Below are 23,332 nucleotides of genomic sequence, written 5' to 3' on the forward strand. Positions count from 1 at the left end.
CACAGGGAGACAGCTCAGGGGGCAGGAGTGCATGGAGGGATGGACACTGGGAGAGGTCAGGAGGAAGTGGGAGGGGAGCTGTTGCATTGTGGTAAACTGTGGTCAACGTCATGAGACAAAGTATATGTGAACTGCTGTATGGAAAACAAATTTGCTTTGTAAATCTTCACCCAAATCACAATAAAAAAAATAATAAAGAAAGTAAGTTTTTTTAACAAAAAGAATAGACATAGAGAGACTAAGCAGATCAGTGGTTGCCAAGCTCTGCAAGTAGAAGGAATGGAGAGTCACTGCTAACGGGTATGGGGTTTCTTTCTGAGGTGATGAAAATGTTCTAAACTTACTGGTAATGGTTGCACAACTCTGTGAAAAATGCCAAATTTTATAGTGTATAAATAGGTGAATCTTATAGTATGTGAATTATAACTCAAAACAGTTTTTTTTTTTCAAAATTATCTTGATTTGAGGTAACTCTGGCTCCAGCTACATTAGATCGTTCATGACTCTGAGTAGCACACAAGAAGCTGTTGACCTCTGAGGTCTTTACTCAGACTAATTGCCTGCATTTCCCCAATCTTTGCCTAGTAAATCCAACTTTTCTTTTTAAAAATAGACTATTCATCCTTTAAAATTAACTGAACTATTGGTTCCCTTCCCTGTGAAGTTTCTTTGACATCCCTACTCCCCCAGGTAGGAGTAACTGCTCTTTCAGTACTTAATATATAAATGACTAAAACATTTCTGATGATACTAAAGCCAATCAGTTGCTGTCAAGTCAGCGCTGACTCATGGTGACCCCTGTGTGCCAAGTAAAATTGTGTTTCATAGCGTTTGTGTGTGTGTGTGAAGTAGTTTATTGTGGTTTGGGTGAAAGTTTACAGAGAAAATTAGTTTTCCATTCAACAATTTATACATATTTTGATTCGAGACATTAGTTGAAATCCCCTCAATGTAACCGCACTCTTGTCACTTCTTCCCTAGGTTTCCTTTTGCTCATCTTTCCCACACCTTCTTGCCCTCTGAATTTTGTTTTTGGGCAAATCCAGAGCTTTTCTGATGGCTGATATTTTGGAAGCAGATCACCAGGCATTTCTTCTGAGGTGTCTCTGTGTGGACTCCAATCGCCAAACTTTAGGTCAGTAGCAGAGCAAAGCAGAGCAAAGAGTATTAACTGTTTGCACTCACTCCTCTGATGATATTGGAGCTCACTATCTTACATCTCTGCTTCTCACACGAGGCGATGAGCTCAGAGGCCCAGGACAGTGCCTCACTAATTTGTTTTCAGTTACTAGCACAGCGCCTGGCTTCTACCTTTTCAAAAGGTGTTCAGCAATTTTTCTTTAAAGATAATAATTTGCGCAGATACATATTTTATAAACAATGTTACTAACACACATAATTACCTGGTTGACTCTTTTAAAATTCTAATTTTGATTGATGAAAGCAGACCAAGACCAAAGCTAACTGAGCTACTTGATGACATTGGTAAAATAAATAAGTTGGGACCTTTTTAGGTAGAACGAAGAATTTTGAATTTTTATTACTGAACATTTGTGAAGCACATATATCAAAATTCTACCTTTACATAAATATGTAGATTTTTTCAAAATATAAACGTGTATTTTACTTAAACACACACACATAAATTTTTTCATGGTAGTACAAAATGATATGGGTAAGATGATGATGTTTTTTTTTTTACACAACTTTTTATCATGTAAGACAATGATTTTTGTTGTGATGAGATCCTATGGTGAGCACTTTATTTTGATGCTTATCTTCACACAGAGTCCTATCTAGTGATTTTTAAAGAAAAATAAGAATCCCTTTTCTAAGACATGGTTTGGAAACTCAAATACCTGTAAGAGCCATCAACTGAAGTACATCATCAAGTGCATTATGGATCTATCAACTCTGATTCTCAGCTCCAACTAACTACTGTTATTCACAAATGCAGTCCCATGGTTACCAGATCTGACTTTTCAAAGAAGTTAAAAATAGGGAAATTCAGACTTTTACATAAAACTCATGATTTTTTATATGTTGGCTTAATTCAAAATTTAATATATCAGGGAGGCCAAACTAAACACACCTGCAAGCCATATCTGGCTCATAGGCCAACAAGCTTACCACCTCTAATCTAAAATGTGATGTGTGGCTTATGAATCCAAAACTATAAACGTAATTTAATGGAAGAAAAACTCAGAAAGAAAACTGAAATTTGTGGATGAAACTATGTCCCCTGCCCCCATGTGTTTAGTCATTTCTCTCTTAAATTTCTCCTTCTTTTGAGTTTCTGAAATGGCTATTAATCCAACTAAAATTCAAAACATACCAGGTTAAATGAAGGAATCTGCCCATTATCCTAGCATCTGCTCTGTTTTAAAGAGTGAAATATGGGGTCAATTTCAACTTGCAATTCTTCTAGCCAACTTAAGAGAAATATGTGAATTATTTCTAGCTGGGTGGAAAATTCCCACAGCCAAACAGTCAAGTGACTGCATGGTTGAAAAGATCTATAAGTTATTTCTCCTTTACCATTAGGCAGTACAACACCACTTAAAAGACAAGATGGGTGCCATGGTCAACACCATGCTCTGAGCCCTATCTGGAACCCAATCATAACCCTAGGGAAGATCTCCAAGTTCTTGGAAGCCCTGCCATTTATCTTCTGAAACTGAAGGTTAGAGAGCTTGTGGTTCTAACTATTGGTCCTAGGTGGAAGATTGCATCTGTCAAAAATCCAGAGGATACCAAAGCAAGTTAAAGAAGAAAAGGTTTCAGTTATTTCAGTACTAGAGATGTAATACCTCTCCTCCCTGGTGTATATGAACACCTCGGTCCCAATCTACTCAAGGTTCCAAGGGGTACAACTCTGCTATTTCTACACGGTTTTTTGGCACACAGTCCCAGCTCAACTTTTCTAAACAGTAGACAGTTAGTTCCTCCCCACAGGACCAGTATTGGACCTGGTCATCTACTCATTGACCACTTAAAGCCTCCCCTAGTGGTAAGAACACACCGCTCAAGGGAGAGTTTTATCAATGAATAGGATTAATGGCACATTTGCAACTATCCCACTCCTCAGGATATAGGCAATCAAGGCTTTTCTTAAGTGTTGTGGTGGTTGTTGTTGTTATGTGCCATCAAGTTGGACCCGACTCATAGCGACCCCTCCTTGGGTTTCCAAGGCAATATCACTACAGAAATAGATTGCCCCATCTTCCTTCAGAGGAGTGGCTGGTGGGTTTGAACCACCAGCCTTCTGGTTAGCAGTCAAGTGCCTTAGCTACTATGCTACCAGAGCTCCCTAAGTAGCTTAAGTAGCTTGTGGAAATTCTGTAACAGGCAACATTTTTCCTAATAGGTTCTTCATCCAAGCAACTAAGGGGAAACGATGGTGATCTAATAACATCTATCCATTTGTAGGAACTGTCCATTTTGCCAAGTGATCTGAATCATTCATATACATTGTTCCCTTTTCCTAAAACAGTGAGCATGTGGAAAATACAAATGATAATTTATCTTTTAAATTCAGTCTTTTTAAAAAAAAAAAAAATCACAAAACAAAACATGATGTGGTAGCCCAGGAAATCGTAGTCTGCAAAATATTCCAACTGACAAACAAAAACATAATATGAAAGGCATTGTAAAAACAAGCTACCAAAAAGTAGCCAGGTTCCCTGTCACCCAATGACAGATACTTCCCTCAGGATTGAATGGCGCATAATTACTCTCTCAAGTTGTGATTGGGGGAGGCATTTTATGGTGAGGTTCAGTAGCCTAAAAAGACTGATTAAAATCTGAAATAAAAGCCAGGCAAGCTCTTTTTGAAGAACATGGCCAAAGTCCAATGCCTTAACTGACTTGCATTTTGATGATGTGAACATTAGATCCAACCTTCCAATGACTATAGACATACAGATTTCCAGTGAGGACAGCAGGTGCTTGGAATATCAATAACCTGCACCTCCTTTATAAGCAATTTTTGTGCATTAAGCACCTACTGGACAGCAACTCACACACATCAGCATCCAGCAATTTCAGTAGGTTTTCTTGTCTTTGAAACCTAGCAGAGTTACTTAGTAATATTTGCTCTAAGGAAAAGAATATAATTAACTGCTATCTCCCTTTCCCATAAAGCTGAATATTAAATGGGTTATGAACACATTAGTCCTCAACCCAGGAAGCTGGTTTTGTTCTTACCTCGGCAGCTTGGGTCTCTTGATGTAGCAATGTAAGACCAGTCAAGTCTTCTAAGAAGGAATGTGAAGAATTAAACACCTTCACTAGGAAATTAAATCCTTCTCGTTCATATTGATCAAGAACCTGTAAAACATTTATATTTTTTAAAAAGAGTGTGTAGATTTTAAATGCATATTTTAAAAGTTTCACTTCTAACAATCATAAGTCAAAAACATCATGGTAGTAAAGTAAAGCTAAAACTGGAACTAAATATGGAGATAATAATGCAGTTTTGTGGGCAAAAAACTGGAAGGGTTTAGGATTTATTTATTTATTTTTCTTCTTGAACAAAAATGACAATCTCATCTTCCAGTCCAGGTATCAATTTTTTTAAAAATTTTTATTATGATTTGCGTAAAAGTTTACAGAGCAAACTCATCTTCCATATAACAGTTCATGTACATTTTGCTTCATAACATTGATTGTAATCCCCACAATTTAACAGCTCTCTTCCCACTTCTCCCTGTAGTTATTACCTCTTCCCTGTGTCCTTCTTTCCTATGCATTCCTGCCCCCTAAGTGATCTCCCTGTGCAAATACTGCCCTTCTAATCTCCCATGATTGATCATTTGAAGGAGTGTAACTACCTGGAGTAAAAAATGTTCACCCAAGTCTATTGCTTGGCTGGAAGCCATGGCAGTGAGTTCAATTGCAGGTCTGAAGTGTAACTAGAGGCCATAGTGTTCTCCCACTCTATCCAGGATCTCCTGCACTGATCCCTTTACAAGTGGTGACAGGAGTAGCCGGGCACCATCTAGTTCTTCTTGTCTCATGGTCATGTAGGCTGAGAATTGCATAGTCCCTTCGATAAATTGTTTCCATGCATCTTTGGTTTTCTTCACTCTTCTTTGCTCCAGATGAGGAGAGACAGATTATTGCATCTAGATGGCCTCCTGCAAACTTTTAAGACTCCAGTTGCTACTTATCAAAGTAGGATGTGGAACAATCAATGCTTTTGTTATGTTATGTTATGTTTGTTATGTTATGCCAGTTGAGACTGATGTGCCCTGCGACCACAGTCTGGGCCATAGTTCCAACAATTCACTCCATCATGGTTGGCTGTGGCTATGAAGTTATTATACCTTTGCCTCATGTCAGTTCTACTTATATAGACATTCTTATAGTACATACAAATATGTATGTTGAAATATTGTTTACCAATCATATATGGTCATGGTATATTCCCTTTTGCCTAGACATACCTGATCATTCAGCCTGTCTACCTATGTATCTAACCATAGATTAATGTGTATTATTACTGATAATGCAGTGTGGTAGTTAAGGTTGTATGTCAGTTTGGCTGGGTCTGATTGAGTGGATGGGCAGCTGGATGTAGTTATTCCCTGTGGTGAGATTGGTAATCAGCTCCATGGTGGAATCTACCAGAGCAGCAGAGTAGCTGCTTTAGGGATGTGGGCTGGTTCCAGTGTGTCCAGCTTTTTGGCATGCTTGTATGCAGCCAAGTCACTGTGTAACAGCCTGCCATGCCCTGAAGATCTTGGTACTTTTTCTGGACTTGAATTTGTGGCCTACCATGTTGTTTGGTAATAGTGGAACTGTGCCTTTTTACTTGTCAACCTTGGATTGGTCAGCCTCAACAGCTAGTAGCTGCCTGAGTGAAGAAAAGCCTCTAGCTTCAGTGGGCCAGGAGCAGGAGGCAGAGCTGAAGCCCAAGGTTGAAGGGCTTTCACCCAGCCCCTAGAGCTGGGCACTCTGAACCTGGACTTCTAGCCTCCAAAATTGTAAGAGAATAAACTCCTCTTTGTTAAAGTCATCCCATTTTTGGTATATTTCTGTTAGAGCTGTATTAGGTAAGGAAAATATGCAGTATTATACATGTAAAAATGTTTATCTTTGTTGTCTGCACCTCTTGTGCGACTCTCTGTGTCTTCCTTTTCCCAGGTATCAATTTTTCCAAAATAAAGCAAGTTTCATGCAAATTCACTAAATGTCCTAAAAGAGTTGTTTACTATTACTGGTTCTAAAGTTTACTTGTTAGGGAAATAAAATATAATTACAAGTGCAAAAAGAGCCAAGAAAAAATTAAACAGAGATAAAGAGAAAGAGACAAAAGGATGGGAAAATGCAACCTACTAGCTAGCCAAAATAATTAAAAAATTGAAAAATAAATTTCAACAGGCACGTCACAAAAAAAGCGCACCCAGGTGGCCAATAAACATGAAAAGGTGCTCAATATTATAAGTGGTAAGAGAAATAAAAACTAAAACTACAAGGTAATATTATTTTACATTCACCAGAATAGCTAAAATTAAAAGAAAATACCAAGTGCTAGAAACCGGGATCTTATGGGGATGCAAAATGAGACAGTCACTTTAGAGGTAGGACCTTTACATAACCTAGGATCCAGCAATTCCACTCCTAGGCATATGCCCAACAACAACAAAAAAATGTGTACATATGTGCATCGAAAGACATGAACAATGTTCAGAACAGCACTATTCATAATAGCCCGGAACTAGAAACCACTCGAGTGTTCATTAACAATAGAATGGATAAACAAACTGTAGTATATTCCCACAAATGAAATACCCAACAGCAGTGGGAATGAACAAACTACAGCTATGTGCAACGACACATATGATTCTCACAAACATAACGCTAAATGATAGAAGCAGTATATACTGTATGACTCAATTTTTATACAGTTTTTTTTTTTTTTTTTAAAAAAAGCATAATTAATCTATGATTATCCATGGAGAGATTGTAACTGGAAGGAGACATAAGGGAGGCTTCTGCTGGTTGATTCTAATTCATGGTGACCCCATATGTTACAGAATAGAACTGCACCATAGGGTTTTCTTGGCTGCACTCTTTACAGAACCAGATTATTAGATCTTTCTTGTGTGGCACTGCTGGGTGGGTTCAAACCACTAATCTGAATTAACAGTTGAGTGCAAACCTTCTGGGAGCTCTGGTGGCATAGCACCTAAGGCATCTCACTGCTAACCAAAAGGCTGGCGATTCAAACCCACCAGCCAGTCCTCAGAAAGAAGACCGGGCAATCTACGTGCATAGTGATAGTGCCTCAGAAACCCAAGGAGGTGTTGCTATGAGTCTGATCCAACTCAACAACAGTGAGTTAGTTGGTTTTTTTTGGCAAACATTTTGCACCACCCAGGAACCTTGAGGTTCTCTCTCTATAATATCATCATATTTAAGAATTATCACATTTAGGAATATATTACATTTATGAAACTTAAGAGAAAGCAAACAGTGAACCAGAATGCCTTAGAAATTCTCGCAGAACACAGAAGAATTAGATATAGAAACAAATGTTTCCAGAAGATAGCAGACATCAGAGACAAATCCAAGAAATCAACTACACATGAATAGAAAGGTTGGCAAAGCAATAATATAAGAAACAGAAAAAATGTTTAAATTCTCCTTCTAGAGATCCTGGATAGAATGGAAGAAAAATGTGGAAAAAAATCTCAAAATCATAAATAAAAAATCCAGGCTTATTGGTCTGATAGAGTCTGGTGAAACCCCCGAGACTATGTCCCCTGATCACCCTTCAGGCCCAGAACTGAAGTTACTCCTGTGGCTTAACTTCCATTCAAACAATAGACAGGTATATAAGGTGAACACGTATAAGACAGGCACCTACTCCTTAGAACAATCAATCATGGGAAATCAGAAAGGCAGTATTTGCTCAGCAGGCAAGAATGTACAGAAAAGGACACAGGGAAAAGGTAACCACAAGGAGGAAGGGGAAGACAGCTGTTACATCATGGGGATTAATCAATACCATGAAACAAAATGTGTATGAGCTGTTGAATGGAAAACACATTTGCTCTGCAAACTTTCACCCAAAGCACAATAAATTTTTTTTTTTAATTCTCCTTTCAGAAAATGAAAATCCATAAGGCCTTTGATCCAGCAAGTCCACTTCCTAGACTTCATACAAATATAGTAGCACACAGGCACCAAGACTGATGGGGGAGGATGTTCACTGAACCACTGCTTGCAATAACAAAAGATTGGAGACAACTGCCCTCAGTGCCATTCCGTAGCCACTGAAAGAATAAGGCAGCTCTGGTGATGTTGTGCCTAAGGCATCTGACTGCTAACCAGAAGGCTGGTGGTTCAAACCCACAGCCACTCCTCGAAGGAAGATTGGGCAATCTGCTTCTGTAGTGATACTGCCTCGGAAACCCAAAGAGGGGTCACTAAGAGTCCGATCCAACTCGAGGGCAGTGAGTTTGAGGTGTTTTTCTTTTGTTTGGTACTGTTGAGATGGAATCAACTCAATGGCATTGAGGTTTTTTTTTTTTTGTTTGCTTTAGTACTGATATAAATTGATTTCTAAGACATAGTGATATATTAAAAAGGAATGGCCAGAACCATATGTATAGTATTTATATTTGGAAAAAAAAAGTGAGTGGGGGAAATGTACAAAGGTATAGGCTTCTTTATGCATATAATAACTCTGAAAGAACACACATACATTAGCATAAAGTAGGTGCCTCTGGGGAAGGAAATATTTACTATGTATTCTTTTGGACTACTTGAATTTTTAAAACCATATGCATGCATTAATTATCTAAATAATACTGAACTGTTACTTTGAGCTTCCAGTTTCCAGCATGACATGTAAAGAACTCGGAAGTTGACACCCATTCTCACAGCAAGAAAAAGCTGAACAAACCGAAAATGGACAATTCTTCTTTGATCCATCAGAGAATTGAGGTCTTGGGTCAAAGTGGTTCCCCGAAAACTATAGACAGGCTATGCAGAAAATCACAGCTCCCCTGGAGCATTGCCCAGGAGCAGAAGCCCAGAGCTGGAACCAGTACCGGTGGGGACACTTTGAACTATAAATGATGAATTGCTACAGGCTCAGTATGGATTAGCCCAAGAGTTAAAAACTCCAAGGGGACCCAGTCTTGGGGGGGGGGGGCAGTAGGGAACACACTTTCATGAGTTTTACCTCCAGACACTCACTAGGTTCTCACTGTAAAGACGAGAAAAAATCCAATTCTGCTTCTGGCAGGAGGAGGGGAAAAATATTTTGAAATATGTCCAGAGCTCTCTGTTCTCCTTAATAAGGGCTGCCTTCAAGAAAACTGTTATTACCAGAATTTAACAAACTTGGGTTTTACCAGTGCCTAACCCATATAGAGGAGCTCTGGTAGCATAGTGGCTAAAGCACTTGACTGCTAACCAGAAGGCTGGCGGTTCAAACCCACCAGCCACTCCTCGGAAGGAAAGTTGGGCAATTCTACTTCCGTAGTGATACTGCCTTGGAAACCCAAGGAGGGGTCGCTATGAGTCGGGGCTGACTCGACGACACATAACAAAAACAACAACAACAACAACCCATATAGGGCCACGAAGAGTTGGAATTGACTCTATGGCAATGGGTTGGGTTTGGTTTTAACCCACTTGGGGGAAGGGAAAACCCCAACTAAAGTCCCCTGGAGCCCTCCTGTCTTCACATAAGGGGAGAGGGAATTTTACTTCAGTCTATTTTTTTTTTTTTATTGTTTGGAAATAGGTCTCAGAAGACATAGAAGAAAAAAAAAATTAAAGTATTCATGAAAAGGTGGCACTACAAAGAAGGGAGAGCCCTTCCTCAGTGACAAAAATGAGATGGTAAGGATGAGCAAAGATGCTGTTGAGAAAAACTGGGAAAGAAGGGAATTGGGAGATGATGAGCTCTGAGTCTTGCCAGCAAGATCTGTTGCTGGTAGAGAAAGGGTTAGGATGAAATATGGAACTTAAGGACACTAGTGGTGGTCTGTGACAGCTGTGTGGAAAATCTGAGAAAGAAAGCTGAGCAGCAACACATAAAAGGGTGCTAAGCAATCTGAGGTACCTGGTCAGGACAGAATATGTTAAGTTTTGGGACACAGATAATAAGGATCCATCCAAGCTTGGGGACTGGCAGGATAAAGGTAACAAAGAAAGAAGTGTAGGAAAAAAAAAAAAAATGAGGGGCCGGTGAGTACCAGTGAAGGACTGGGAATGAGGCTCAGGCTCATAAGGAAAGAACTGAAGGCTGGAAGGAACAGTGACTGAGAATACAGTAAAGCTGGATGAGCAGAGAGAATGTTATGCCTCAAGGGATAAACAAAGTAAAGACTTGGGATGATTAACCACAGTAAATTAATTTGACAACCCAATGTCTGGACAAATGGGCATTTAATAAATAACTGATTTTTTCAGTAATAATGAGATTCCTCACATATCAAATGCTATTTCAAGAAAAATGCAGATAATCACCCACAAAATTGTCCCTCAAATATAATAACAAAATTAGAACATTTCTAGATAAACAGAAATTAAGGGAATTTGTTAAAACCAGACCAACCTTATAAGACATACTAAAAGGGAGTCCTTTGAACAGAGAACCAACAGCAGACAACAACTGATGATTAACACACACGATGACATAACCCAGAAACTAACCCAATTATGGAAGTATCCAAAGTAAAATATAGTTACATGACTGTAAACAGAGAACCAGAGACATCATTGGTAAATGAGGACAACTACAAACCAAAAAGAGGGAATAAATAGTGTAGGTACAAAACTTCCAAATGGAGAGGAAGTCCAGACAATATCAAGATAGAACATACTATTTTAAACTTGGAAAGAAAATAGTAAATCACAGGGTAACCTCAAAGAAAACTAATAAACCTCATAAAAATAAAAAAGAGGAAAGGCGCAAATATTTAGAAATACTAAAACAATAGCAACAAGGGAAATGATAAGAAAAATTCATAAAACAAAATGAGCTTAGCTCAGAAAATTATATAGAACAAAGAAATCAGGAAGACCACACACACACACACACACACACACACAAACAAACACATAATAAAATGACAGCAATAAATTCATACTTGTCGACAATTACAATAAATGTAATAAGATTGAATGTACTAAGAGACAGAAAGTTGCAGAATGGATGAGAAAACATGACCCATCGGTATGGTGTCCACAAGAGACATAACTTAGACACAAAGACCCAAAAAAGACTAAAAATCAAAGGCTGGGGGTGGGGGAAATCAAGCAAATGGCAATCAACAAAGAACAGGCCTTGTTGTTGTTGTTGTAATATGCTGTCAAGTCGATTTCAACTCATAGCGATACTATGATATCCAAAGCAGTATACTATGGAAGTAGATTACCCCATCTTCCTTCTGAGTGGCTGGTGGTTCAAATGCCTTAGGCACTATGCCACCAGAGCAGGTGTAGCAATATTAATTTCTGATAAGATAGACATTAAGACAAAAAACACCATAAGAGACAAGGAAGGATATTACATAATGATTAAAGGATCAATTGAACAAGAGGACACAGCCATAATAAATATCTATGAACCAAATGATAGCCCCAAAATACATAAATCAGACCGTAACAGAATTGAAAAGACAAATCAATGACTCTGCAGTAATAGTAGGAGACTTTAATATACCACTTTCGATATAAGACAGAGCAACTGGAAAGAAACTCAACAAAGACATAGGAGAACTAAAGAATACAATCAATCAACTTGACCTTACAGACATATGCAAAGAACTTCACTCAACAGCAGCACAATATATATTCTTTTCTAGTGCACGTGGAACATTCTCCAGAATAGACCATGTCAGGCTACAAAGTAAACCTCAATAAAATTAAAAACATGTAAACACTGCAAAGCATCTTCTCAAATCACACTGCTATAAAATTAGAAAACAAAAATAGGAAAAAACAAGCAAATGCATAGAAGCTGAACAACACCTCATTTAAAAACTACTTATAGAAGAAATAAAAAATAAAACTAAAAAGTTCCTTGAATCAAATAAGAATGGAAACACAATACATCAAAATATTTGGGGCACAGCAAAAGGAGTACACAGAGGGAAGTTTATAGCAATAAATAAATGCACACATCAAAAAAAGGAGAAAGAGCCAAAATCAACAACTTAACCCAACATCTCCAACAATTAGAAAAAGAGCAGCCAAAAAGAAAAAAAAGCCTACAGTTACTACAAGAAAGGAAATAATAATTTGAGCAGAAACAAATGAAACAGAAAACAGAAAAACAATAGAATTAACAAGATTAGAAGTTGGCTTTTTGAAAAGACTAAAATTGACAAACCACTGGGAAATTTAACATAGAAAAGGAAAACATGCAAATAACAAGAATAAGAAATGAAATGGGGAAAAGGAAAACACAGAGAGGTACACAAGAGATGCAGACAACAAAGATAAACACTTTTACATACACAATACTGCATTATCAGTAATAACAAACATTAATCTGTGGGAAGATATATAGGTAGACAAGCTGAATCATCAGGTATGTCTAGGCAAAAAGGAATATACTTATGACCATATATAACTTTGGCAGATGATCCTACATATATATTTTTATGTGCTATAAGAACATCCATATAAATAGAATTAATGAGGCAAAGTTATGATGACTTTTTAGCCAAAATCAACCACCCTAAGGGAGTGAGTTATTGGGCCTATGAGCTTGGAACCATGTCACAGGGGACATCACGCTCAGCTAGCATAAAGTACTACACAACAACAGCATTCTACATCCTACTCTGGTGAATAGTGACTAGGGTCTTAAAAGCTTACAAGCAGCCATCTAGATTGCAACAGCTGGTCTCTCCTCATCTGGAGCAAAGAAGAATGAAGAAAACCAAAGAAGTATGGAAACTATTAGTCCAAGGGACTAGTGGATCATGTGAACATCAGCATACATGACCCTGAAAACAGAAGAACTAGCCAGCTACCACTGTCAACCACTCGGAAAAGGATCAGTGCAGGAGATCCTGGATAGTGTGGGAGAAAAATGTGCAACAAAACTCAAAATCATAAAAAAGACCAGGCTTACTGGTCTGATAGAGACTGGTAAAGCCCCCTAGACTATAGTCCCTACCAGCCAAACAATAGACAGACATGTAAGATGAACATTTATACTGGGTAGGTATAAACTCCTTAGAACAATCAATTATTGTAGATCAGAAGGGCAGTTTTTGCACAGGGAGATAGCTCAGAGGGCAGGAATGCATAGGAAAGAAGGACACAAGGAAAAGGTAACCACAGGGAGGAAGTGGGAAGAGAGCTGTTACATTATGGGGATTGCAATCAATGTCATGAAACAAATGTGTATGAACTGCTGCATGGAAAATTAATTTGCTCTCTAAATTTCCACCCATCTCACAATGATGTTGTTGTTACATGCCATCAAGTTGGACCCAACTCCATAGTGACCCCTCCTTGGGTTTCCACAATGATATCACTAAAGTAGATTGCCCAACCTTCCTTCCGAGGAGTGGCTGGTGAGTTTGAACTGCCAGCCTTCCAGTTAGCAGTCAAGTGCCTTATGCACTATGCTACCAGAGATCCCTCAACTTACGGTAGGGGAAAAAAAAAAAAGGATGACATCACAAAAGAACTAACCAAAATAAAAAGAATGATATCTGGTTACTATGAAGAACTGTACTACAACAAATTTGAAAACACAGAAGAAACAGACAGATTTCTAGAAACACACTACTTACCTAAACAAACACAGACTGAGGTAGAAATTTTGAATAGACCCATAACAAAAGAAGAAATTGAGCAGGTCATAAGAATACTACCAACAACAACAAAAATGTTCTGGCCCAGAAGATCACTGGCAAATTCTATCAAACATTCAGAGCAGAGCTGACACCAATCCTACTCAAACTATTTCAAAACATAGAGAAGGATGGAATCCTCCCAAATTCACTGTATGATACCAAAACCAGGCAAACACACTACTAGAAAAGAAAACTACAGACCAATCTCCCTCATGAACACAGATGTAAAAATCTCCAACTAAATCCTAATCAACAGACTTCAACAACAAATCAAAGAAATAATACATCATGACCAAATGGGATTCATACCAGGTATGCAAGGATGGTTCAACATTAGAAAAACAATCAATGTAATCCATTACATAGTAAAATAAAGGAAAAGAACCACATGATCATATCAGTTAATGCAGAAAAGACATTTGATAAAATCCAACACTCATTCCTGATAAAAACTCTTAGAAAAATGGGAATAGAAGGCAAATTCCTAAACATAATTAAGAGCATATATGGAAAACCAATGTTCAACATTATTCTCAATGGAGGCAGACTGAAAGCATTCCTCTTGTGAACAGACACCAGACAATAATGCCCTCTATCACCACTCTAATTCAACATTGTATCGGAAGTCCTGGCCAGAGCAATAAAGCAAAAGAAGGAAATAAAGGCATCCAAATTGGTAAGGAAGAAGTATAACTAACTCTTATTGCCAGATGATATGATTCTATATATAGACAATCCCAGAGATTCAGCAAGAAAACTAGTGGAACTAATTGAAACATTCAGCAAAGTGGCAGGATACAAGATCAGCAAACAAAAATCAATCAGATTCCTCCACATCAACAAAGAGATCTCTGGAAAGGAAATAAGGATAATGATACCATTTACAATAGCTACCAAAAAGATAAAATACTTAGGAATAAATCTAATCATAAACACAAAAGACCTATACAAAGAAAACTACAAACCACTATTATAAGAAACTAAAAGAGACCTATATAAATAGAAGAACATAAAATGCTCATGAATAGGAAGACTGGACATTGTGAAAATATCAATACTACCCAAAGCAATCTATCTATCTATCTATCTATCTATAATATAATCCTGGTCCAGCCTCCATCAACATTCTTTAAGGACATGGAAAACCCAATCACTAATTTTATACGGTAAGGAAAGCAACCTCAGATAAGCAAAATGCTACTGAAGAAAAAGAACAAAGTGGAAAGTCTAACTTTTCCCAATCTCAAAACCTACTATACAACCACAGTAGTCAAACAGCCTAATATTAGTACAATGACAGACATATAGGCCAATGGAACAGAACTGAGAACCCAGAATTAGATCCGTCCGTCTATGGAGAGCTGATCTTTGACAAAGGGTCAGAATCCACTAAATGGGGAAAAGTCTCTTTAATAAATGGTACTGGCAAAACTGGAAATCCATTTGCAGAAAAATAATACAAGATCCAGACCTCACACCATATATAAAATCTAACACAAGATGTATTAAAGACTTAAATGGAAAATCTAAAACTATAGAGATCATCATAGAAAAATTAGGGACAAACTTAGCAGCCCTAATTTATGGCATAAGTAGACTATCAAACATAACCAAAAATGTGCAAACAGAAGATAAAGTAGGTGACTAGGACCTTCTAAAACTTAAATTCTTACACACATCAAAAGACTTCTCCAGTAGAGTAAAAAGAGAACCTACAGATTGGGGAAAAAAAAAATTTGCCAATGAAGTATCAAACATGGGACTTATCTCTAAAATTTATAGAAAACTTCAACACCTCAATGACAAAAAGACAAACGATCCAATTAAAAGATGGGCAGAGGATATGAAAAGACACTTCACCAAAGACGACATTCAGGTGGCAACAAACACATGAAGAAATGTTTACGATCATTAGCCATCAGAGAGATGCAAATCACAACAACAATGAGATATCCTCTCACTCTAGCAATAATAGCAAAGTTCCACAAGACAGAAAACAACAAATGCTGGCAAGGGTGTGAAGAAATTGGAACCCTTATATTCTGCTGGTGGGACTGTAAAATGGTATTCAATCACTGTGGAAAATGGTATGGTGCTTCCTTAAAAAGTTAGATTGATACAGCAATCCCACTATTAGGTGTATATCCTAAAGAAGGGTGAGCCAGGACACAAATAAATACATGCACACCCATGTTCACTGCAGTACTATTCACAATAGCAAAGAGATAGAAATGACCCAAGAGCCCATCAGCAGATGAACAGATAAACTATGGTACATACACACAATGGAATACTATGTAATGTTTGAGAATAACAATGAATCCATGAAACACCTCATAATGTGGAAACGTGGAGGATATTATGCTGAGTGAAATAAGTCAATCACAGCAGGACAAACACTGTATGAGTCCACTATTATAAAATGTCAAGGAAAGGCTTACACACAGAAAGAGATATTCTTTGATGTCCATGTATAGGGGTGGTAGATGATATTTCTACATACATATTTGTATATGGTGTAAAATTATCCATGTATATACCAAAGTTAATAGGGGATGAAGTTATGAGAACTTTACCATAACTGAACACCTTTAGGAAATGAGTCAATGGGCCTACTGGCTCAGGATGGCAGTTGCAGGAGACATCAAGGTCAAGGGGCATAAAATATTCCACAAAGACAATTCTCTACATCCTACTTTGGTGAGTAGCAACTGGAGTCTTAAAAGCTTGAGAGTGGCCCCCTGATGTGCAACTACTGGGGAAAGGGAGGAGAGGGGAGGAAACCTGGAAAAAAAAAAAAGAAAAAAGAAAAATGCATTGACCCATGTCACTTCAGTTTTGTGTATTTCACTGTACATAAATTATATTTCAAAAAAAAAAAAAAAAGGTGGGGACCAGGTTTGCTGGTCCAATAGAGCCTGGTGGGACCACTGAGACTATGGCCCCGAGCTGCCCTTCAGGTCTGGAATTGAACCCACACCTATGGTTTCCAGCCAAACAACGTACAGGCATGTGAGTTAAACATTTACCTCAAGTAGACACACACCCTGGAGAGAACAATCATGGGAAAAGGAAGGGCTGCTTATGCACAGGGAGCAGCTCAGGGGGCAGGAGAGTATGGAGGGATGGACACTGGGAAGAGGTAACTATGGGGAGAAAGTGGGAGGGGAGCTGTTGCATTGTGGTAAACTGTGGTCAATGACATGAGACAAAGTATATGTGAACTGCTGTATGGAAAGTGAATTTGCTCTGTAAATCTTCACCCAGATCAAAATTAAAAAAAAAAAAATTGTATTTCAATAAAATTGCAAAAAGATAAAGTGCAACTATTGAGCTCTCCCCATCTAGAGCAAATAAGAGTGAAGAAAGAGACTGGTGGAACCTCTGAGATGATAGCCCTTAGTCACCCTTCAAACCTAGAACTGAACCCACCCCTGTGGTTCAACTATCACTCAAACAATAGACAGGTCTATGAGGTGAACAATAACACTAGAGAGGTATGCACTCCTTAGAATAATCAACCACAAGAGATCAAAAGGGCAGCATTAGCCTAGGGATAAAACTAAGAAGGCGGCAATAGATAGGAAAGAATGGCAAAGGGAAAGTGTAAGCACAGGGAGGAAGTGGGAAGAGTGCTGTTACACTGCAGGGACTGCAATCAAGAAACAAAATATATATGAATTATTGAATGGAAAACCAATTTGCTCTGTAAACTTTCACCCAAATCACAATAAAAAGCTTAAAAAAAAACTTGGAAAAAAATTTTGGAATAATTCCAGAGGTGATACTTTGTTCCCACCTTAATTAAGCTTTCAAACTTGTAAGACTATGTTTCCACAGATAATTTCACAATGGTGCAAAACCAACAGTGGAAAAACTAACAGCCAGGACAGAATGAAGTGAAGCCTCCCCCACAATCAGGATATACAGAAAGTTTAATGTTGAAACATTATTAATAGCACTGGCTTAAAAAATATGTGGAAAAAGTTAATCCTCTAGGGGCATATTTAATCACTCAAGGGTTTTCCAGTATTCTCTTTATGTGCTGGGGAGTTAATCTGTGTTACGAGTATATGCAGCTTATAAAAGGTATGGGAAATTTTTTCCCACTACAAACAGCTTAATCTTCTTAAAGGGGAACATGTGTTTAAAACTATCAAAAAACAAAAAAAAACTATCAATATGAATATTAGCACTGCAACTAGCTGTCAGTCTACATAAAACACATCATACCTCTTAAGTGAATTATATAATACATGTTCCTGAGATGTATACATATATTAAATTTTAGAAGGTTGTAATTATTCCAAAGGCACTGGAAGAGTTTGCTAAATACAGAAATAACAATGACTCTTTTAGTATAAGGGTATGGATCCTTTCCTAATGGACATGATTTTCTGTACTTACCTGTTCTATAAGCTAGGTTTTCTTTATTCATGACATACATGAACCTATATCCCTGGACAAAGATGGAAGAATCTCTTTTTCAAACACAATTTTAGTGACTCCTTACTGTTTCCTTGATCAAACCCATACAGTCTAGCTAGGCATTTAAGCCCCTCCCAAACCCTCGAATTATGGGCAATTTTCTGGAAAATGTCTTTCACAGGGTTCTAAGATCTCCTGACAACACTACGTAATGGTTTTCCTCTCATGAGAAGCAAAAGGGATTTGTAGTTTGCAAATATTGCCTTTTCTCCTTAAACAAGGGATACCAGGAATTGGGCACCCCATCTGAAAAACAAATCTCAACTATTTTCAAATGGGGAAGGAAACATACAATTTCTACAAACCTCTTGTTCAAAGTCTCCTTTGCTTAGAAGTTGTTCTTGCTCTTGATGTTTTAAAAATATACATGTGTACATATTTCTCAAATAAGTAGGGGAAAGTTGTCCAGTGTCCCAAATATGGTAATAGATGAGTATGACTGGAAGTCACCAGGGCCCTTCATTTCTGTCTTAAGAGAATCCACAAAAGAAGGGTCAGAACACTCCCCTCTTAGGGACAGTCATCCAGTCTTGTCTGTAGGGATTTTGCTCCAAATTGAAGACCAAATCCTCTGTTTTCAACTAAGGTTGCTGAGGGAGCTATTCCAGAATGCAGAATCCCCATTTTGGATAATGAGCTGGAAGCAATGTTAAGAAGACCAGGAAACCCCTTGGCTACTTTTTCTCTTGATGTCCTGGGATTTCCCTCATCATAGTAAAAAATAATCACAGAATGGGGAAATAAAGCTCAGATTTCATTAGCTCCTAAAACACCACTGTCCCACCTTCATTGCCCCCTGCTCTACCACAGGACCCTCACCTTGGGAAAGCTCCAGGCTCCATTCTTTTCTCTCTTGGTGCTGCCCTATTTAGAGTGATCTCCTGTCTTTCCCATAAATATGGATACTTTACTTCATGAAAACTCAGCTCAAACCAAACACCTTGAGGGAATGAGTCACTGGGCATGGGGACTCAGGACCACAGTCTCAGGGCACACCAAGGTCAACTGGCATAACATATTCCACAGAGACAATGTTTTATATCCTACTTTGGTGAGTTGCATCGAGGGTCTTTAAAGCTTATGAGAGACCATTGTGGTACAGTGAATTACTTGGTACAACTCTTTTAGCCATGTCTTTGTGGTTCCTACCAGATTACCGGACATAACTATGCAAATATAAGGGGATTGGATAACTTGTGAGTAATGTAAATAAGGCACATGGCACCCTTGTGGGGGTGGGGCCATGCAAATAAGGTATATGGAACTCTAATGTGGGGATTGGTTAGTTTTGCCATTTTGCTAGGCTTAAAATGAACCCTCCTAGAGGCAGAAGTGGGAGCTCTGGTAGCGTAGTGTCTAAGGCACTGCTAACCAGAAGGCTGGAGGTTCAAACTCAGCAGCCACTCCTCGGAAGGATGGTTGGGCAATCTACTTCCATAGTGATACTGCCCCAGAAACCCAAGGAGGGGTTGCAACAAGTCAGGTCTGACTCAACAGCACATAACAACAACAACAGAGGCAGAAGTGGGGATCTCACTGCCATCAAGAGAGAAAAGCTGGCGGTGGAGTGGAGCATGTCCTTGGACTTGAGATCCTGCACTAGACCTCCTTGGCAGAGATACCTGGCAGAGACCACCAGCAGACATGACTGTCTGAGACCACCAGCTGAGGAGCCAAGAAGCACATGACAGAGTGGTGGGCTTGCCAGCCCACGGAGAGAGAAAGCTGAGTGGCTTTGGGCAGAAGGTTTGCTGGCAGAGTGGGATGTACTTAGGTGTACTAGTTGGCAGACCTAAAAGAGCTTTGTAACACTTACCACAGCAGGGCAGGGGCCTGGCCAAAAGGCCAAGGGGCAGAGAAGTATGCCTGAGGGCATAGCAGAGGGGAGACTATCTTGATCAAAGAATTATATCCTGACAGCATTCTGGAACCTGAATGGGTAGCCTGTTATTTTCTTAACAAACCCCATAATCGTTAAGTATTGTCTGTGAGTTCTGTGTGGCCATTACAATGAATTATCAAACCCAGTAAAGAAGTAGTGAGAGCCATGGGAGGGCTGGTTAGTGCTAGAGTTGGTAAAAAGGCTGGAGGGTGATAGCATATCTGGCCTTATAGGAATAAGCCTGGGGCTGCTGATGGTAATTCTGTCTCCCTCTTCTGGAGTTAGACGAGGTCAGAGAAGTATGCCACCCTCATGTCCTTTTGTACCACTGAAGGTGCAACTATTAGTCTCTCTTCATCTAGAGCAAAGAAGAATGAAGAAAATGAAAGATGCAAGGAAACAATTAGTCCAAAGGACTAATGGAGCACATGAACCCCAGCCTCCATGACCCAGAGACCAGAAGTACTAGTTGATTCCCAGCTACTACTACTGACTGCTCTGAAAGGGATCACAATAGAAGGTCCTGTACAGAGTAGGGAAAAAAGTGGAACAAAACTCAAAGTCATAAAAAAGACCAGGTTTACTGATCTCATAGACAGCAGTAGAACCCCCAAACTATGGCCCTTAGACATTCTTCAAGCCTGGAACTGAACTTACTCTTATGGCTCAATTTTTAGCCAAACGACAGATAGGCCTGCAATGGGAACAATAATACCAGGAAGGTATGTACTCCTTAAAATAGTCAATCCGGCGAGATCAAAAGCGTAGCGTTTGTCCAGGAATAAAGCTAAGAAGGCAGGAAGGAACAGGAAAGAAGGACAAAGGGAAATGGTAAATACAGGGAGGAAGTGGAATGAGTACTGTTACATTGTGGGAATGTATGTCACACATACAAAAAAAGTGTATGAACTGTTGAATGAAAAACCAATTTGTGCTGTAAATTTCACCTAAATCTCTCTCTCTCTCTCTCTCTCTCACACACACACACACAGAGACAAGTTAAAAAAAAAAAATTCAGCTCAAGAATCGACTCCTATAAGAAGCGTTCCCTGATTAACTCTTCTCCCTATTGTTTATTCTCTTCACTTTTGTATTCTCAGTAGCTCTGGTGGTTAAAGGAGCTCTGGTAGCATAGTGCCTAAGGCACTTGACTGCTAACCAGAAGGCTGGCGGTTCAAACCAACCAGCCACTCCTCGGAAGGAAGGTTGGGCAATCCTACTTCCGTAGTGATACTGCCTCGGAAACCCAAGGAGGGGTCGCTATGAGTCGGGGCCGACTCGACGGCAAACAACAACTGGTGGTTAAAGCATTTGGCTGCTAACCAAAAGGTTGGTAGTTTGAATCCACCAGCCACTCTGTGGGAGAAAGATGAGGCAGTCTGCTTGTGTAAAGATTTACAGCCTTGGAAACCCTATGGGGCAGTTTTACTATGACCTACAGGGTCACTGGAGCTCTGGTAGCATAGTGCCTAAGGCACTTGACTGCTAATCAGAAAGCTGGCGGTTCAAACCCACCAGCCACTCTTCAGAAGGAAGACGGGGCAATCTACTTCCGTAGTGATACCACCTCGGAAACCCAAGGAGGGGTCGCTATGAGTCAGGTCAGACTCGATGGCACATAACAACAACAACAACAATAGGGTCACTAGAGTAGGAATCAACTCGACGGCAGTGAGTTTTTGGTTTTGCATCCTCTGATCACTCTTTCCAGAGAACACTGGGCTGTCAAAGGAGTTGAGGACAATAGTCTGTCACTGGTGATCAAGAGTTGATGGCATTTTCAAATATCAACCAGATGTCCAGTGACTTTGTTTCTGTTTCTATATATGTTAAGTAACACAAGCAGCTAACAGATGAGAAAATAGCTTCATATGGAAGCATGCTGCTATCATCACAACTAAATCTGATGCTGCTAACTTATTTTATTGGATACAGGTAGAATTCATAAAACCAAATTTTAAATACAGTATAGATCTGAGTTCAAGACACGTAGTAATATGTCAAAAACTATAGCGTTAATCAGGATAATTACTGGCATGCCCAAAATATAGAACAGATAAGTCTTTTGTTCTTTGCTTGAAATCACTGAATAGTGCACATTATTCTTAGACATCCAAATGCAAAATGGCACAAGGGTCATTTAGAGGATATGGGAGATTGCAAAGAAAAACATCAAATAGCTTTAAAATGGAGATAATTTACTTTGGAATAAAAGTTCCAATGCTTTAGTATTTTAATTGAACTTATGGTACAACACACAACTGTATTAAAAAGATTCAAATAATGATATATCTTGGTATCTTCACCCACCAAGATTTACTGTGGTCAACAGAGTAGAAGGAAAGTACTTCAGAATTTGGAATTGACATGCAACTGGGAGCAATCCTTGAACAGTGAGCAAAATTCTTACCCTCTATGAGCCAGTTTCCTCATTTAAAAAATGAGGTTACAGCTACAGGCCTGCCTCCCTGCTTATGGAGACACAAACAAGACGTAATGACTTAAAAAAAAAAAAAAAAAGATTTAATGACTTCAATCACTGAAAGAGTGGTAACAAATGGTTATAGAAGTGCTATGCATTTATTGCTTTTAAAATGTAATTATTGCAAGACAGACCTTGATAAGCACAGACCACATGACAAGAACACACATAGCCATGTCAGCAAAAATAGTGAAGAAAAGACCTCTGTAAACTCTTTCCTCCATATAAGCAAAGAGAGCACTGGCAAAATTTGTGGAGCATTTATTTAAAACAAACAGCTAAATCTCTATAAAAAGTGAACTTTATGGCTCTGCAACCTCTCCAGGCTTACAGGTGAGGAGAGACAACACAGGGACACCAGAGTAGCAGGCCCGAAGAGCAGGGAAGGGGATAAAAGCCTTGAGCCCCAGGCTTACAGGTGAGGAGGCACAACGCAGGGACGCTAGAGTAGCAGGCCAGAAGAGCAGGGAAGGGGATAAAAGCCTTGAGCCCCAGGCTTACAGGTGAGGAGACACAACGCAGGGACGCCAGAGTAGCAGGTCGGAAGAGCAGGAAAAAGGGGATTAAAAGCCAGGAAGCCAGACAGAGGAACAGTCAGCCAGGTGGGGGTGACACGAGAGGTCTCCAGCAGCAGGACAA

The 23,332-nt window shown here is 39.1% G+C and overlaps 1 protein-coding gene across 1 annotated transcript in view; it reads right to left on the bottom strand.

The window, feature by feature from the left end:
* The window catches only part of ATG7 (autophagy related 7), a 345,292-nt gene that overhangs the window by 136,079 nt on the left and 185,881 nt on the right, over nt 1-23,332 (bottom strand). Inside the window, exon 17 of the mRNA XM_042782730.1 lies at nt 4,207-4,329. Coding sequence (XP_042638664.1) covers nt 4,207-4,329 — 123 coding nt within the window. The remainder of the gene's footprint in view (nt 1-4,206; nt 4,330-23,332) is intronic.

The sequence above is a fragment of the Orycteropus afer genome, unplaced genomic scaffold (assembly GCF_000298275.1).
Source record: "Orycteropus afer afer isolate SDZICR_OR568_19922 unplaced genomic scaffold, OryAfe1.0 scaffold00432, whole genome shotgun sequence".
Lineage (NCBI taxonomy): Eukaryota > Metazoa > Chordata > Mammalia > Tubulidentata > Orycteropodidae > Orycteropus > Orycteropus afer.